The 18,197-nt window shown below is 41.7% G+C and overlaps 1 protein-coding gene across 2 annotated transcripts in view; it reads left to right on the forward strand.

Annotated features, from left to right (window-relative positions):
• Positions 1-18,197, forward strand: part of ACSS2 (acyl-CoA synthetase short chain family member 2) — a 54,501-nt gene that overhangs the window by 16,633 nt on the left and 19,671 nt on the right. For both annotated transcript variants that reach the window (XM_033153253.1, XM_033153254.1), the window contains exons 3-6: positions 12,095-12,186; positions 13,880-13,983; positions 15,124-15,196; positions 17,471-17,546. In XM_033153253.1, coding sequence (XP_033009144.1) covers positions 12,095-12,186; positions 13,880-13,983; positions 15,124-15,196; positions 17,471-17,546 — 345 coding nt within the window. The remainder of the gene's footprint in view (positions 1-12,094; positions 12,187-13,879; positions 13,984-15,123; positions 15,197-17,470; positions 17,547-18,197) is intronic.

Here is an 18,197-nt window from a genome sequence, read left to right on the forward strand (position 1 = left end):
TTCCGAACATGTTTGTTTAATAGGCGTGGGTTTTTTTCTTTTTATTTATTAAAGATACTGACTTCTTGTTTCTACAGTAATGTAGAACAAGAACTTGAGTTCTGTTTATTTTATTACAGTCTTATTCCACTGTTCTTCCTTTACAAAACTCAAGAGTAGCAAGCAGAGGGTTTTCAGATCAAAACCTGTTTAATTGCAGCAAGGTTTCGGCATCATGTACCTTTGGACCATGCTTTGTGGGTGTGTAATTGGGGGCAGGTGGTGTCCAAAAATACTTTGCAATTACTGAAGCAAGGTCCTAGTCTCCAGCGTCCTAGAACCACCCAATTGCCATGAAAGGGGAACTTTTTAGCCACTGAGAAAGAAGTCTTCTCACCCTTAGTGCTGATTAGAGTGAAAAGTGATTCAGCCACTAAGAAATGGCTCCTAGGGTCACTCTGGAGAAGATGCATGAGAAGAACACTGAGGAGAAGTTCTGCATGCTCCAAAGCTAAGCATGTGGTAATGCTGAAAACACAAGGTGTTTCAGTTATGTGAGAATGGTGTGCAACTTCTGTTATGTACAATGGAATTTCAAGGAGAACACGCCTTAAGTCATGCCAAAATAAGATATTGGGGTCCTCAAAGTATTTTACAGATAAAATAGAAACAGCTAAAATAGGATAAAAAATAATTAAAAAGCAGTTAAACATTATGCAAACACACACGTGTGTGATCTTTCAAAACATACAGAGACATGCAAAGATGACAAAGCTATCTTTAGCCATCTCACCCCTTGCCTTTCCCTGTAAGACCCTTGGTAATGAGCTTTCGTGTGCATGCACACTTCTTCAGATAACCAGAAAAACCAGGTGTTTTTTCAGTGTAACAGCCAGACCCACTGCACTAGCTGGGGGAGATGATGTTTCAGATCCTAGAAAGCCAGCCTGTGGCATTTCCTCATCAAGTAATTCTTTTTACATTAACATTGTATAAACATCCGCATGTTGGGATAAATCCTCCAGAGTTCTGTGGTGCTGTTAGTATGCTGATGGTACCAACTCTTCCCCCCCCCTTTTTTAAATTTTCAACCAATCCTGGAGTATCAGTTTTGAGCTCAATTCTTAAAAGGATAAGTGGCAGTTAAGCATTTCTGGGGATGATATTGCCAAATGTGGGAACCACTGCAGAAAAAGCCTTATCTGAAGTCATCACCCACCTCACCGTTCAAGGTGGTGGCACCTGAAGGACCTTACTGAATGAGTAGCCAGTCGATGTAGGAGCAGGTGGGTTACATGAATGTCCACTTCATGCAAATAACCAGCAATGTAGATGCTGTGTAGAACTGGATTTGAATGTTGACAAATGTCTCTGCTTACCAAGATGTTTGTGTGCAGTGACTGACCACATAACTTCCTCCATGTTGCTACAAACTATTTCTGTGTAATGGTGTTCACCACCTCACGGCCCTGGCCAGTAAATCTGGTGTGCATACAAATGCTTCTTTCTTTGGCATTGTTGCCATGTGACTTAGACTTCAGGTGACCTCTAGTCTGCCTGCTGTTTTATGTGGAGCAATCCTTAGTGTAGCAGTAATCTGTGTATATGGATGAATGGTTTTAGCAAGAATGTGTTTACAAGCTTACTTAGCAAAGTAAAACAGGTGTAGGTTTATTTGCTCAATGTATGGGAGATGGTGTTCACCAAGTGTACACACTGAAGCAGTCTTATCTTCTCATAGTTACTCTTACTAACTGTGGAGCTTGTGCCAACTCGGAAATAGAAAACAGGTCTTTCTACCACAGCTGGATGGGAATGGACTTTCTCTAAAACACTTAGTAAAAAAATTTCCTTCCTTCAAAAGAGATGGCAATGTTTGCTGTGTTCCGAACATGTTTGTTTAATAGGCGTGGGTTTTTTTCTTTTTATTTATTAAAGATACTGACTTCTTGTTTCTACAGTAATGTAGAACAAGAACTTGAGTTCTGTTTATTTTATTACAGTCTTATTCCACTGTTCTTCCTTTACAAAACTCAAGAGTAGCAAGCAGAGGGTTTTCAGATCAAAACCTGTTTAATTGCAGCAAGGTTTCGGCATCATGTACCTTTGGACCATGCTTTGTGGGTGTGTAATTGGGGGCAGGTGGTGTCCAAAAATACTTTGCAATTACTGAAGCAAGGTCCTAGTCTCCAGCGTCCTAGAACCACCCAATTGCCATGAAAGGGGAACTTTTTAGCCACTGAGAAAGAAGTCTTCTCACCCTTAGTGCTGATTAGAGTGAAAAGTGATTCAGCCACTAAGAAATGGCTCCTAGGGTCACTCTGGAGAAGATGCATGAGAAGAACACTGAGGAGAAGTTCTGCATGCTCCAAAGCTAAGCATGTGGTAATGCTGAAAACACAAGGTGTTTCAGTTATGTGAGAATGGTGTGCAACTTCTGTTATGTACAATGGAATTTCAAGGAGAACACGCCTTAAGTCATGCCAAAATAAGATATTGGGGTCCTCAAAGTATTTTACAGATAAAATAGAAACAGCTAAAATAGGATAAAAAATAATTAAAAAGCAGTTAAACATTATGCAAACACACACGTGTGTGATCTTTCAAAACATACAGAGACATGCAAAGATGACAAAGCTATCTTTAGCCATCTCACCCCTTGCCTTTCCCTGTAAGACCCTTGGTAATGAGCTTTCGTGTGCATGCACACTTCTTCAGATAACCAGAAAAACCAGGTGTTTTTTCAGTGTAACAGCCAGACCCACTGCACTAGCTGGGGGAGATGATGTTTCAGATCCTAGAAAGCCAGCCTGTGGCATTTCCTCATCAAGTAATTCTTTTTACATTAACATTGTATAAACATCCGCATGTTGGGATAAATCCTCCAGAGTTCTGTGGTGCTGTTAGTATGCTGATGGTACCAACTCTTCCCCCCCCCTTTTTTAAATTTTCAACCAATCCTGGAGTATCAGTTTTGAGCTCAATTCTTAAAAGGATAAGTGGCAGTTAAGCATTTCTGGGGATGATATTGCCAAATGTGGGAACCACTGCAGAAAAAGCCTTATCTGAAGTCATCACCCACCTCACCGTTCAAGGTGGTGGCACCTGAAGGACCTTACTGAATGAGTAGCCAGTCGATGTAGGAGCAGGTGGGTTACATGAATGTCCACTTCATGCAAATAACCAGCAATGTAGATGCTGTGTAGAACTGGATTTGAATGTTGACAAATGTCTCTGCTTACCAAGATGTTTGTGTGCAGTGACTGACCACATAACTTCCTCCATGTTGCTACAAACTATTTCTGTGTAATGGTGTTCACCACCTCACGGCCCTGGCCAGTAAATCTGGTGTGCATACAAATGCTTCTTTCTTTGGCATTGTTGCCATGTGACTTAGACTTCAGGTGACCTCTAGTCTGCCTGCTGTTTTATGTGGAGCAATCCTTAGTGTAGCAGTAATCTGTGTATATGGATGAATGGTTTTAGCAAGAATGTGTTTACAAGCTTACTTAGCAAAGTAAAACAGGTGTAGGTTTATTTGCTCAATGTATGGGAGATGGTGTTCACCAAGTGTACACACTGAAGCAGTCTTATCTTCTCATAGTTACTCTTACTAACTGTGGAGCTTGTGCCAACTCGGAAATAGAAAACAGGTCTTTCTACCACAGCTGGATGGGAATGGACTTTCTCTAAAACACTTAGTAAAAAAATTTCCTTCCTTCAAAAGAGATGGCAATGTTTGCTGTGTTCCGAACATGTTTGTTTAATAGGCGTGGGTTTTTTTCTTTTTATTTATTAAAGATACTGACTTCTTGTTTCTACAGTAATGTAGAACAAGAACTTGAGTTCTGTTTATTTTATTACAGTCTTATTCCACTGTTCTTCCTTTACAAAACTCAAGAGTAGCAAGCAGAGGGTTTTCAGATCAAAACCTGTTTAATTGCAGCAAGGTTTCGGCATCATGTACCTTTGGACCATGCTTTGTGGGTGTGTAATTGGGGGCAGGTGGTGTCCAAAAATACTTTGCAATTACTGAAGCAAGGTCCTAGTCTCCAGCGTCCTAGAACCACCCAATTGCCATGAAAGGGGAACTTTTTAGCCACTGAGAAAGAAGTCTTCTCACCCTTAGTGCTGATTAGAGTGAAAAGTGATTCAGCCACTAAGAAATGGCTCCTAGGGTCACTCTGGAGAAGATGCATGAGAAGAACACTGAGGAGAAGTTCTGCATGCTCCAAAGCTAAGCATGTGGTAATGCTGAAAACACAAGGTGTTTCAGTTATGTGAGAATGGTGTGCAACTTCTGTTATGTACAATGGAATTTCAAGGAGAACACGCCTTAAGTCATGCCAAAATAAGATATTGGGGTCCTCAAAGTATTTTACCCATGTATGTACGCAGAAGATGGTTGAGATACCTGGAAGGCAACACATGATCATTGCAATGCATCCCTAATTATCATTACTGTATAATTATAAAATTGTAAGGTTATTGTGTGATCTTAGAAGTGGGTGTGGCTGTGAGAGGGCACGGCTAGGACTGTCATGAAGGGACCCTGCACTTCTAAATTTCACCACTATGCTTTGCAGCCAAGGCACTTGACCTGTGGCAGAGAGTACAAGTGGATCTCAAATTCTGCACACTGGCTGAGGAGTTGCAAAGTCATTGGTAGCCAAATGTTACACACCAAGCACATTAATAAAAAAAGCAGTGCAACAAACAGTGCTCAGTTATATTCCTCTTACCTGCACTCCATGGTTGATCAGTGAGGATTCATTAAGCATTTATGCCTCATTTGAGGGCACAGTATCAATATAAAATGGACAGCTTTATCCCAGGAGATAATTTCATGTCAGTTCTATTTGTGACGGTTATTACCTTGTCTGTTTTGACAGCCTTTGTATTTAGTGGATTCTGTTCCCTGCATAGTCACTTTCACCTTTCCATTGAGGTAAAAGAGCATAGTGTTTATTTTAGTGTAGATGCTGCGAAAATTGTTTGGAAGGCTTGAAATCAAATATTACCATCTTAGTTACTAATCCTATATATATTGTTTCTCAGGTCTTAATAAGTCAGGAGTTTGGCTTATGTGCTCAAAATAACTACTTCAGCAAGAGCCTGGAGTGTTGTTTCTTCCTGTATTTAATTTTGGCTTGCTAGCAGTGGTCCCCAAACATTTTGGACCCTTGGGCACATTTAGAATTTTGATAATGTGTCTTGGGCACCAGTTGCAAAATGGCTGCCAAGAGGGTATGGCATAGTACAAAATGGCTGCCATATCTATGAAAGTTGACATAGACAGGACCATAAATATTTACAGCTATGGAAAACTTCTTATAATATTTTTTTTTTGCAGCATGTGACCAAATATGTTCCAGGAACCTTATTTTCCAAATGGTGCTACAGAATGTGTCTGATGCTGCTGCCAATACTGCTGTCGCATTTGCCCAGCATACTTCGGCATGTACTATGGATCTTTTCCCTCCTCACCACTCCCAGCATGGTGTAGTGGTTAAGAGCGGTGGACTCATAATCTGGTGAACCGGGTTCGCTTCCCCACTCCTCCACATGCAGCTGCTGGGGGACCTTGGGCTAGTCACACTTCTCTGAAGTCTCTCAGCCTCATTCACCTCACAGAGTGTTTGTTGTGGGGGAGGAAGGGAAAGGAGATTGTTAGCCACTTTGAGACTCCTTAAGGGGAGTGAAAGGCGGGATATCAAGTCCAAACTCCTCCTCCTCCTCCTCTTCTTCTTCCTCTTCTTCTTCTTCTTCCCTTGAAGCCCCTGTATACCCTCAAAATCTGCACCAGAGGGTTGGGGGGGGGGTTCCTTGGCGAAAAGAAGGAAGTCCTATTCTGCAAGCGGAACCCGGTTTGTGCGTCATTGCATACAATTCTAAGTCTTGTCTGTGCTTCCAGTTGCAGAGTTACTCTTAAACTTGGGCATTGCATGAATATTCATGCATAATCACAAATAAATATGTATTTAATGTTGGCCGGCTAGTAATAATACTATTTTATTTATTTAAATATTTTATATCCTGTTCTTCAGTCAAAAAAGGCTCCCAGAGTGGCCATACAACTCATGAGAAAGAGAGGAGAGAAGGAAGGAAGGAAGGAAGGAAGGAAGGAAGGAAGGAAGGAAGGAAGTCCCTGCCCTCAAGTTCACAATATGAAAAGACATTATGGGAAATAAATGGATTAGAAAGGAGGAAGAAATAAGCATATGCAAACACAAGTTCTTAATTACAAAATATGGAACAGAAAGAATAGAAAAGAGTAATGTTTGGGAAACACTCAGATTAGTGTGGTGATTGGGGCTGAATGTCATCTGAAATTAGCAGAAAAGACTTGCCAAGCAGGCTGTTGTTTGAAGTCCAGGGAAAAGTCAAATCAGTCAACAAAGCTAAAAATAGCCCTGCAGGATGAACCCTCAGCCCAACACACAAACACACAAAATTAACAACAGACCCCAAACACATGATCAGAATACCCCTTGGCTTTTTAGTTCTCTGGAGAAACTGGCTCAGGTATATGGGCACACACACACTAACCTCTGAGGCCACAGCTGCCCTTCAAACACACAAACATGAGATGGCCAGCTGGACAAGAGATCAGAAAACATCACACCACACCCCTCCTCTATTTTGCAAAAAGGAAAAATATGCACACAAGAAAAAACACTCAGAAAAGGGAGAAATGTGGGGAAATGGAAGAAGCGGCCCCAGTGGTCCAGAGTTGCCCCCACAACCCCCCCCCCCAAGTTTAAGGCAGCTATTCTGGCAAAAGATAGACAAAGGTCAGCAGAATGCCTTCCCTTTAGTTCTGCAAAAAGAAGAAAAAATAAAGCCTCACAAAAGGGAGGAAGTTGTAAAAGTGGTTTCTACAGTCCAGAGCTCCCCAGCCAAGCACAAGTGACTCCCAACAACTGCCACCCCCCCCAAATAAAACAAGAAGGGGGGGGGAATCTATCAGCCTACCTATACTCAGCCACTGGCACTGCTTGTTTTTTTTGCAAAGTGTAGCTCCTTTTTCTCACCTGTACTTTTCCTGGACTTCAAGCGAGGTACCACTGTAGCTTATATATCCGACATGCTAACACTGATGCAGGTGTAGTTCTGCCAACGGGAGCTGCATTGGCAATGCCAACCTATAGAAATGAAATCTGTGTATTAAGTGGTGTTTACATGAAAAAGTGGAGTTTATCTTGCTTGTGGAGCTTCTAGAAGCCCAATTTCTCTGAGCCACTTTTGCACATTTAGTTATTGGGGGTGGGGTTAATGAAAGAAGGAACAATCTTCTTTCACTTTTATTCCCTCGACTTACTGACTCGTTGGGGAAACTTTTTCTCTTACCCCCTTTTTCCTTGTTACTAAATCCCTTTTAACTTTGAAAATTGAGAATATTACATAAAATATCCACATCAATATTTATAGGAATGTCAGCTCACTTTTGAGAGAAACTGTATTTTACACCAGCATGAAAGATAGCATGTGCTTTTTGAGATGTTCAGCACAAAGAGTTTTTTTGAAGTTTACAAACTAATTTTCAGAGTGTGTTTACCATATGCTATACTGTCTTGAACATCAGAATGTGGAAGAAACTGCCCTCTCTCTGGTCTAGCTTTCAGTGCTTTATAAAGGTTAGTTGGTATGTAAGGGTTAGGTTTTTTTTGTTCTTTTTTGGTATCTTCTGAGCGAATAGCTGATGGTAGTTCTAGACAATACTCAAGTAAGAAGGCCAGAAAGTGACTGAATTTTCAGCAGAGACATGCTTAAAGGTTTTGCTAAAGGTGATATGAACCAAGACATCCTTTTCTACATCCATGGCATTATTGGTGCAAGTCATTTTTTAAAAAGATTTTATTTCAATTTGTTCTATTTTCTGAAGGCAAAGGCACTGGGTTTTTTTTTTTTATTAGTACCCACAATTTCTAACCTCTTGTTGCATTTTTGTACATGTAGGACTAAGGAAGTATCTCTTTTTGTAATGTGGGCATGATGACCCATGCTGTTATGTGTGGGGCTTTTTTGGGCTGTGTGGAGATGAGTATTTAATATATTGTATTATAGCAGAGAGATCTGTGAATAGCTTGTTAGCGTTGTTTGGTGAGCAACATCCTAACAATCACCATATTGATGGAAGGCAAAATTGCTTCTTCTTTCTGTGAACTAGCAAGGAAAATTCATACTGGGAAAAGTTCTGTTTCAATATTATTTTGCGCCCGTTCAGCTTGTTGGTCTTTACATTGATCTGGCTCTCTACAGAGGACTGGGTGGAACCCCCTTCTCCCTGTCTGATTTGCTAGGCTGGACTCAGCTCATCTTACACCACCAGCCCTCACCCTAGCTGTGAGCAAATAGGCTTCTTAGCAGTCTATGAGCCCAGGGGAGGGAATGGGTGTGCAATGTGTTGCAGTTGCATTGTGTAAGAGAACATAAATTAAACATGAAACCATTTCATGCTTCAAATGAGGGCTCGGGTTATTGTGGATTATTCCAGCCGCCACTGCAGTTGAATAAGCTGTGACTGAGGATCTTTGGGGTTTTAACATGTGATGTCTAACCCATTAGCCCTTTTGACAAGGGAGAACAGAGTGATGCCTTACTGGGAGCAGGGAAAGTAAGACGTTCCAAATCTTTTATCCATTGTGTGCCGTATTCTTGTGCAACAGATAGGTATAGAGCAGGAGTGGCAAGCCAGTGCTGCTCCAGATGTTGTTGGACTCACATCAGCCAGCCAGCCAGCATGCCCAGTGGATGATGGGAGTTATAGTCCCGGCACATGTGAAGGACCACAGGTTCCCTGCCCCTGGTCTAGAGGCCTCAGATAAAGGTTCTTAGTTGCATTGTGGTCTTGAGCTATGCCCTTTAGTATTTAGATAATCTGCATAACATATTTGATTACACCCAGGGTCTCTGTACCTCTGGGGCAGGGGAGATTGAGGATTTTCCCTTTTATGCCATTAAGAGTCCACTTCATGTAAAAGTTGAAACAATAAATGATCTACTGTCTCCACTTTTGTATTTAAAAAGTAAGTTTAAGCATGTCAGTTAAGGGCACGTTCTGAGCAGAAAAGACCCACAAGAGGATGGTCACTTTGGTGGATGTTAACTTTGTTAAGGCAGATGCTAACCAGATTCTTGTCAGTAGAATGGTTGTGTTTTTTTTTGGAATCAAGTACTGTGGATGCTCGGGTTGCCAACGTGATCCATGCAGGAGGCACGTTCACAACCCACAGCGCCATGTCTACGCATGCACAGGTCGCGATCCAGTGTTTCTGCGCATGTGCGAGTGCCAGAACCCGGAAGTAACCCGTTCTGGTACTTTTGGGTTCCGTGTGTCTCCATATCCCGAAAACGCGCAACTCGCAGCGAGTGCAACCCAAGGTATGACTGTATAGGCAAGGACAGAAACAACATTAAACGTTTGGTGTTAGTGCCAATAAGCCACAACCGTCTTGGCAACTAGTTACTTTGGGTTGTTGTTGTTTACACCCTGGTTGTAATCATGTGCATACTCACCTGGGAGTGCATTCCACTAAGTTCAGTGGAGCTTGCTTCTGAGTAGGCATGTATAGAATTGCACAACATTTTTAAAAGGAAAGAAATAGCCTTCCGGAAATGTAGAGAACATACCGGTAATAAAAATAAATGTGCCATTTTCTGAAATGATCTGCCCCAACTTGAGAATAAGAAACTGGCAGTTAAAATCACATGAAAGCTACATAGTGCACATGGTGGCAGATGTTAGGTCACCCCTCCAAACAGGCCTCTGCCTTGACTTTTGTGGCAAGACAGCAAAGCCTTCTTCCTGGTAACCGTGCTGGAAAGCCTCCTAAAGTGGGCATCTAATGAGTTTCTTTCTCTTTCAGGATGCTGAAGTATCACAAATAAAAGGGACAGGCTAGTAGAAACTTTGAGAGCTGTTGCATTTTTATATAGACTTGCTTGCAATGTTGCATTTCTCCCTCTACCAATCAACATGAGGGATACCAATATTGAGCTACACCTGAAAGCATGGCTATGCCCACCCTTACATGAGCAAGAATGTAGACCCTTATTAAATGCACAATAATCAGTTCTGGAGGGGATCAGCATTCAATCAATAATGGCAGCTGGAATGTGTTTGTTCTCGCAGACACAGGCAAGAACCTGCAAGGTGACTAAAGTATGGGAACGTAGCCAGGTAGTTACTGTTGTGACAGTCTAGAAGAACTAAATAATATTTCCAGTTCCGGGAGCCAAAGATCAGTCTCTGATTAAACTGAAGCACAGTTTCAAACACTTGTCAGATGTTAGCGATCCATTTACAGGCTTCAGCAGGTTCGTTCGACACATTACAGCCAGGATAAGCAATGGTGATGAGCAACCAGCCATCCCCACCTCCAGCTTTGAAGCTGCAGAGGAGGGCAGAAGACCTCTACCCTCTCTCCAGCTCCATGGTTGGGAGAGAGGCTGTGTGTTGTTTAGCAGCTGCAAGTTAAGGTGTCTGGAGGTATTAAAGAAACAAAGGAAGCTGCCTTATAGAACTATCTAGAGATACAGACTAGCAGTGCATCTCTAGGATTTCAGGTAGGGATCTCTCCCATCCCTACCTGGAGATGACAGGGATTGAAACTAGGACCTTCTACATGTTATGAAACAGATGATCTGCCACTGAGCTGCTGACCTTCCCTATATGTCAAAACAGCATGGATCCCAACCCCCCACCCTTGACAGTCTTTCCTGCTCTGTATCAGGAAAGGTGGGCAGGGGAAGACTGGACATAGATGGAAGGTGCTCAGAGCAGTAGTGGTCCCCAACTGGTCACTCTCCTCACTAGCCTTTCCTTCTGGAAAGGTAAGGGCAGGGGGAGGTTTTGGTGGCGGTGCTGAACACTATCTAGCACCACCACCAAAACCTCCCCCTGCCCTCACCTTTCCAGTCTAGCATGCTGCCCTTGTACCAGCACCAAATCTTTGCTGTTTCTGTCATTTCCCAAATCTGGTACTTAATACTGTACTGGTGCCTAAAATTTTGAATCTTTTCCTTAGGAATTTGAAAAAAATATTTTCCAAAATGGCAGCTGTTGTGCTTTTACCTGGCTGAAGGCAACTGAGAGCTGGCTCACATGAGCTGCAGCTGACAATGTTGAATCCAGTTTGAATGCTGAGGGGCGGGGAAGTCAAATCTAGACGTGTGATGGCGAAACCTTAGGCATGTCTCTTGGTCATGAGCAAAAAGCAGGTTTATGGAACCTTTTTTTCCACTCTGAGGGCCAGAGCAAAAACTTACCTTTACTCATATGGGGTATTTTTTTATAGTTGCACAAGGCTCCCTGCCTGATATCACAATGGCATTGGCTGTCAGTTTCAAAAAAGCTCTATCACTGTTGATTGGTGCGGTTGGTGATCCTGCTTGCTAAGTAACAGTTAGGAATGTAGTTTAAGCTCCTAATTGTCCTTTTGGAACCATGTCATTACCTGCCCCACACCTGATGCAACATCTGATGTCAAGTGTGGGGCAGATGGGTATTGTTTGGAGGAAATGGCTTTGTGGGCTAAAATGAGGCCTGTAGGCTGGAGGTTCCAAACCACTGGTGAAAAGGGTTCTGTGATCTGCCAACAGCCAGACTAATTACAGTCATTAACCTATCTTCATTAAGGATGATACTATCTTAGCTTAGTAAGTTGAGACACGAATGGGCCTTGGCAGTGGATGTACAACCCCTTCGCTCATTCCTGTATGGTAGGAAATTCCTCCCCCCAAAAGATTTTGATAAGTCTGCATAACATGTAGATTACGGGGTGGTGGGTGGTGGAGTGGATTGTCTTCTGGGAGACAATCAAACCAAGAAGTCTTCCATTAACTCGAGTTTTTCATTTTGTCTGAACTGGGAAACCATGGTTAACCGCTTTAGATGCTCACCTGTCTTTTTGCTGTCTTCTTTTCTGCTGTATTTTTCTAGAAGGCTAGAAATATGACAAGTTAAGGAATTTACCTGTCACACTTTCTGAAGGTTTTGTCATTTGTGCCCCATTGAGAAACGTGGGTGAGCTATATTTGCTGTTCAGACTGTGCAGTCATAGTTTGTCATTGAGTGTTTGTGTTCATAACTGATCTTTTTTCCCCCTTGTAGGGAGGGAAATGAACCAGGGGACTCCATGACGATCACATACAGTGAATTGCTGAGTAAAGTCTGCCAGTTTGCCAATGTTCTTCAGGAGCAAGGTATCTGACTCTGTGGGAGTCTGCAGATTTGCTTGCCTCGGAAAGCATCCCTCCTTTCTCTGATGACTGCAACAGGTCTTGCCATCCAAGCCTGAAGTTGGGGAGGAGGTTGTGGGATTGGTTTTTTACAGTTGTGCTGCTCCTCCCAAGTGCAGTGCAATGTAGATCAGGCTGCACTTTCATTTTGAGGTGGGAGGAAGGACTTCGTTTTATATCATGCTGCAGCTTTTAGGATTGCTTCAGAAGTATAATACGCAGGTCAAGACCCCACCTCTCCCCCACAACTTGGTAGAGGGGCAGATTTTTGGTGATAAATGCTGGAGATGGATTACAGATATGTGCTAAACGAACTTGATCTTTGTGACTTTTAAAACAAAACAGCTTTGTAAGAATTTGTACAAAGGACACATGCACGCGCACACACACACACAAACAAACAAACATATATATATACTTCCAGCACATTTTTATATTAAATATAAAAGTGCACCACATCCATCCCAACATTTTTTTTCTGAGCAGAAGCATCTGTTTCTTCCAAACTAGGTCTTAAACAGAATTTTTGTTAAAATTTACTCTGATAAGATTATCTGGAACTTTGCATATTCAGCTTTATAATTATTATTATTTGATTCCGCATACTTGTATGTTTAACAATCTTTGCAATACTTTTTAATAAATGTCCTCTTGCTCACCCTTATGATTTTGCATACCTCCATTGATATGTCTTATCTTATACAGATGTGGCATAATGTTTATCTACAGAACATGAAGAGATATAATTTATTATGCAGGGCAGAAACCTATGCTAGCAACAAATGTATAATATGCAGAATATATGGATAGGTATCAGTGAAAGCAACAAATATGTTTCAAATGATTTTCCTTATTTGTTTGTTTTTATCTGGCAAACTTGTGGCTTGTGAATATGTGGCAAGGTGTGGTCAAATAAAGTTGTATTCAGCTTTAAAAAACAAATATCAGGTGATTGTAGGAATGTTGCCAGTAGTATCAAGGGATGGCACTACAAAATAAAATGCTGTTAATATAAAGTTATCTTTTTCAAAGGAAAGTAAAATGTAACAATGTTTGCGTATAACATTTCATATTAGATACATCTGACCAGCAAGAGAACCCTTTAGTATATTTATATTCCAAAATGTTTAAATAGAAACATATCCTACCTAGTCTTAGAAACTTCTAAATACAAAACGGTGACTGTTTCCACTGAAGAGATAGTTACACTTTTTACTGGGGCTGTTGTGAGAATTTAACTTGTTAGTGTATTGCAAAGCAACATGGAAATGAAGCATCAGTGTGCTTTCTCTTCTTGGCTGTGGCTTGAAGAAAACATATTAACAGCATTTTATTCTGTAGTGCCATCCCTTGATATCACTGGCAACGTCTTTGAAGCAAATATGCCCTTCTGAATTCAGCCACAATATGCTTCCCTTTCATTGGTATCCCCAGGGCAGATCTCATGATCCCAAGTCCCCCCCCCCCCAAGTTTTGTTTGTCATGCATACACTTCTGATCTTTCAGGAATTGTATGCTTGTGTTTTTGAGCCTCCTGACTTCTGTTTTTTCCAGCTTTGTTCTTTCTCTTGGAATACCAGGGCCCAGGACACAGTGGCTGAATGGCAAAAACAGTGTCCGCTGTCTGGCATGAGAAAAATCTCTTTCTCTTTCACAGGCATAAAGAAAGGAGACAGAGTTTCTATCTACATGCCAATGATCATTGAGCTGGTGGTAGCCATGCTAGCCTGTGCCAGAATTGGAGCAGTTCATTCCATTGTGGTAGGAAGGAGCAATTACTTCTGGTGTGATTTCTGTTCTTGTGCAGCACTGGCTACAGATTGAAATGAACAGTGCTTGTAGCAGATAGCAACCTGAATTAAGCTAACTTTGGGTCCTTGAACAGGGTTGTTTTTTTGGGGGGGGGGAGGGTGGAATCTCTTTTGACTGAATTAAACCACCTTGTTTTCCAGTTTCAGATTTTTAAGCTTAGGTTTTTAGAGAATACCGTATTTTTTGCTCCATAAGATGCACTTTTTCCCTCCTAAAAAGTAAGGGGAAATGGAGCGAATGCGTGGTCCCTGGAGCCAAATTGCCCAGGGGCAAAAAGCAGATCATGCCTTTTTTTTTTTTTAGAAAGAGGGAAGGGGGTGTTGAAACAAAGCCGCTGAGCAGCTGATCAGCAATCAGTCGGGAGGGAGATAAGGGACACCAGCAATAAAGGAGGCTGTGGGGGGGGGAGGTAAAAGCACATGGATCCTCAGGATTTTTGTATTGGGTCACCCCAAATTCACCATCAGATCACATAGCATGTCCATGGCTACAGCCTGCACCAAAAACACACACACATCCATTGTCTGGTGGGGCTGCAATGGCACAAAAACGTGGTTACAAAGCGCAGATCCACATGGATCCTCAGGATTTTTGCATTGGGTCACCCCAAATTCACTGTCAAATCGCATATCATGTCTGTGGCCACAGCATGAATCACAAAAATCATACATCCACTGTTTCGTTCAGAATATTTTTTTTCTTGTTTTCTTCCTCTAAAAACTAGGTGCGTCTTAGGGTCAGGTGCATCTTATGGAGCGAAAAATAGGGTATTTTCCATGTTGACATTTGCCACCTAAATCCCTGAGCGTTGCAGAGGATTCTGCAGAGTGTTCCATGCATGGTCTGTACATGTGGTGGTGTCAGCAAAGCTGCACATTGCAGAAGACTGGTAGCCATGGGCAAACTATATTTCAATGAAATATGTATGCAATTCTCATTGAAAAAACCTTGGTAATCATCTAAGGAACTCTAGAGCACTCTAGAATAGCTTTTTGGAAAAGCTATGGCACTAAGATATTGTAAAAGTGCTATTCGTTGAGTCCCTGTTCACAATTGCAAGTGTGATTAACTCTGTGTTCTTGTTTGTAGTTTGCAGGTTTCTCGGCAGAATCCCTTTGTGAAAGGATCCTTGATTCCCACTGTTCACTTCTCATCACTGCAGGTAAAACAGTTCTCTTCTAAACTGCAGGGCCCTTAATCTTATCAGAATACTTTGCAAACAAGATTGACCTTTTAATGAAAAAACCCATGTTTGGCCAACTTTTTATGCTCTTCCTCTTACTAAGAAGGAGCTATTACTGGGTTGAACTGCAGTCCAGGGATATGTTTTGTCAGGGCACAAGCTGTGAGCAATACATCACTTTCCTGAAAAGGTGGAGTTTCATTATCGAAAGAGCCTCCTTTCATTTTGTTTGATGGTTTCTGTTGCTACAAGCAGTTTTAAAAAATGTCAGATTTCCTGGATGCAGTTCTGGATACAGTTTTGAGGCTGCAATCCTATGCAGCTGCCTAGGGAAAAGCCCCACTGAACACAGTGGGACAATTCTAACTAGACATGCATGGGGTTGCTTTCTGAGTTCATGATTTGACATTTGGTTTGGCTTTCCATGCCAAATAAATGTATTTCCACATTCTGAAAGCATGCATTAACTTAACAGTTCAAACTGTTTCTGTTTAATTTTGTAACACAATAAATCAAGTTCTGCAAGATCTGAATTTTATTCTCCTGCCACTTGCTACATCATATTGAACTAAAATGGCCTTGGCCCAGTATGCCTGAAGGAGTGTCTTCACCCCCATCGTTCAGCCCAGACACTGAGGTCCAGCTCTGAGGGCCTTCTGGTGGTTCCCTCACTGCAAGAAGTGAAGCTACAGGGAACCAGGCAGAGGGCCTTCTCAGTAGTGGCGCCCGCCCTGTGGAACGCCCTCAAATCAGATGTCAAACTACAATCTGACTTTTAGAAGGAATCTGAAGACAGCCCTGCTTAGGGAAGTTTTTAATGTTTGATGTTTGATCACATTATTATTATTATTATTATTATTATTATTATTATTATTATTATTATTATGTTGGGAGTGGCCCAAAGTGACTAGGGAAACCCAGCCAGATGGGCGGGATATAAATAATAAATTATTTTACTTTATTTTATATTTTATTTTATTTTTTACTAAAACAGGGGAAAGTCCTGTAAAATCATCTTCATTCTGATTGTTCCCCAAAGAACACCAAGATTATTGCTCACTGTAAACATACAAGGTTGGCCCTACCATTAGACAGAGTGATGTAACGACCTCACAAGAAGCATCAGTCTCTCACTCAGCCATTCTTGTGGAGCTCTCCAATCATCTCCATTCAGTTGGAGGGCAGAGCTGTGTGTGGCACACAACCTGTCCTGCACCCTGTAAAGTAGCCTGCTGTTCTTGGGTGAAATGGTGGGCATTGTCCTGTTGCAAATATTTAAGTAAGATTGAGCTGCCAGTCCAGTTGAATGGGAGTGCCATCTTGTCCTTTGCAGCAAAATGTGCTGGGCAGGCACTGAAACCTGAGGCCCTTTCAGTAAGGTAGGTTTCATTTATTCCATAAAGCAGGGATGGGAAGCCTGCAGTTGAAATGCAACTCTCAGCATTGCACACTCATGGAGAAAGCTATCAAGGGCTACCAGCCATGATGGCTGTGCTCTACCTCCACAGTTGGAGGCAGCAAGTCTTCCTAATACCAATTTCTGGAAACCACAGTAGAGGAGAGTGCTCTTGTGCTCATGTTCTGCTTCTTGGTTTCACACAGGCACCTGGTTGGCCACTGTGAGAACAGGAAGCTGGACTAGATGGGCCATTGGTCTGATCCAGCAGGCTATATTCTTTTTCTTCTTCTTTTTAGATTTACAGTTTTACAATTACATCAGTAGTTCTTTTTTAGACTTCCCACCCAGCATTCCATGACAGTTCTTTGTACATCTTGCTTAGCTGCATATACATTAATTCCTTCACCTTATTTTTCACATTGACATAACCTTAAATTATCAACTGTTGCTCACAAGGTATCCCCTACCTGGAATTTATATTTGAGATCAATTTTTTGTAAATAATCCCCTAAATACTCCCACTGACTTCTCATCTGTTTATCATCTTGATTTCTTATTTTAGATGCCATACTTGCAAGCCAGTAGGCTATTCTTATATTCTTACGTTACTGACCATGCTGGCTGTGCTTGACAGGAGAAGGAATCCCACATCATCTGGAGGGTCACAGACTTCAGATCCTTACCATAGAGGCTTTTAGTGTGACCATGATTGGTCTTCACTTTAGCAAACTTTCTCTTAATTCTGTTGTTTCCATCCTTTCCTTTAAACCAAGCTATCCCTTTCTTCTTGTGACCTTCAAGTGCTTGCAGGCTGTTCTGGTGAGCCAGTTTAATGATTTGCTTACTGTTTGTAGATGCCTTTTATAGAGGTGATAAGCTGATTAACCTGAAGCAGATAGCAGATGATGCCTTGCAGAAATGTAAAGACAAGTAAGTCAGGCTCCCTTTCAAAGTATTTGTTTCTTTGTGAATGTAAATGCATGCAGTTGTGGTCTTAAACACTATAGCATCCCTGGCACAGAGGTATGGATATAAATAAAGCTGGGGAAATTATGTGCCATGTAAATACACTCCTTTTGAAAGATGCTCACGCTATAAACCCCACAGCATTTTGTTTAGAACTATAATAACCTTTCTGTAAGCATTTGTTCTCCCCTATCTGGTTAACTACTTCTGAAATGGAAGTTGCTGACTTTCCAGCACAAAATATTTGTCAACAATTAATTAGGGCAGGAAGTCAAAACATATCCCCACTTCAACAACTCAGTTCAGACATCATCAAGCCATGGGTACGGAAGCTTACCTATGGTTAAGTGTTGTGTCTGAACTGACAAACCATTGTTTGCATACAAGAGTTAGACATTCTGTTTGGAATAGTGTTTGGAACCCATGGTTTGGCACAGGGGCGGGGGCCCTTTTTGACTGTTTGGCTAGATTTTTATCAGCTCCACTTATGACATCATGATGACATCAGATGACTGATAGGAAAGTGGTCTATCCATCCAATGAAGATGCACCCAACAGTAAAAAGTGCTTAGCAATTTAGTGGTAGAATCAATATAATTTATTCAGCCTGCCTCA

The sequence above is a fragment of the Lacerta agilis genome, chromosome 6 (assembly GCF_009819535.1).
Source record: "Lacerta agilis isolate rLacAgi1 chromosome 6, rLacAgi1.pri, whole genome shotgun sequence".
NCBI lineage: Eukaryota > Metazoa > Chordata > Lepidosauria > Squamata > Lacertidae > Lacerta > Lacerta agilis.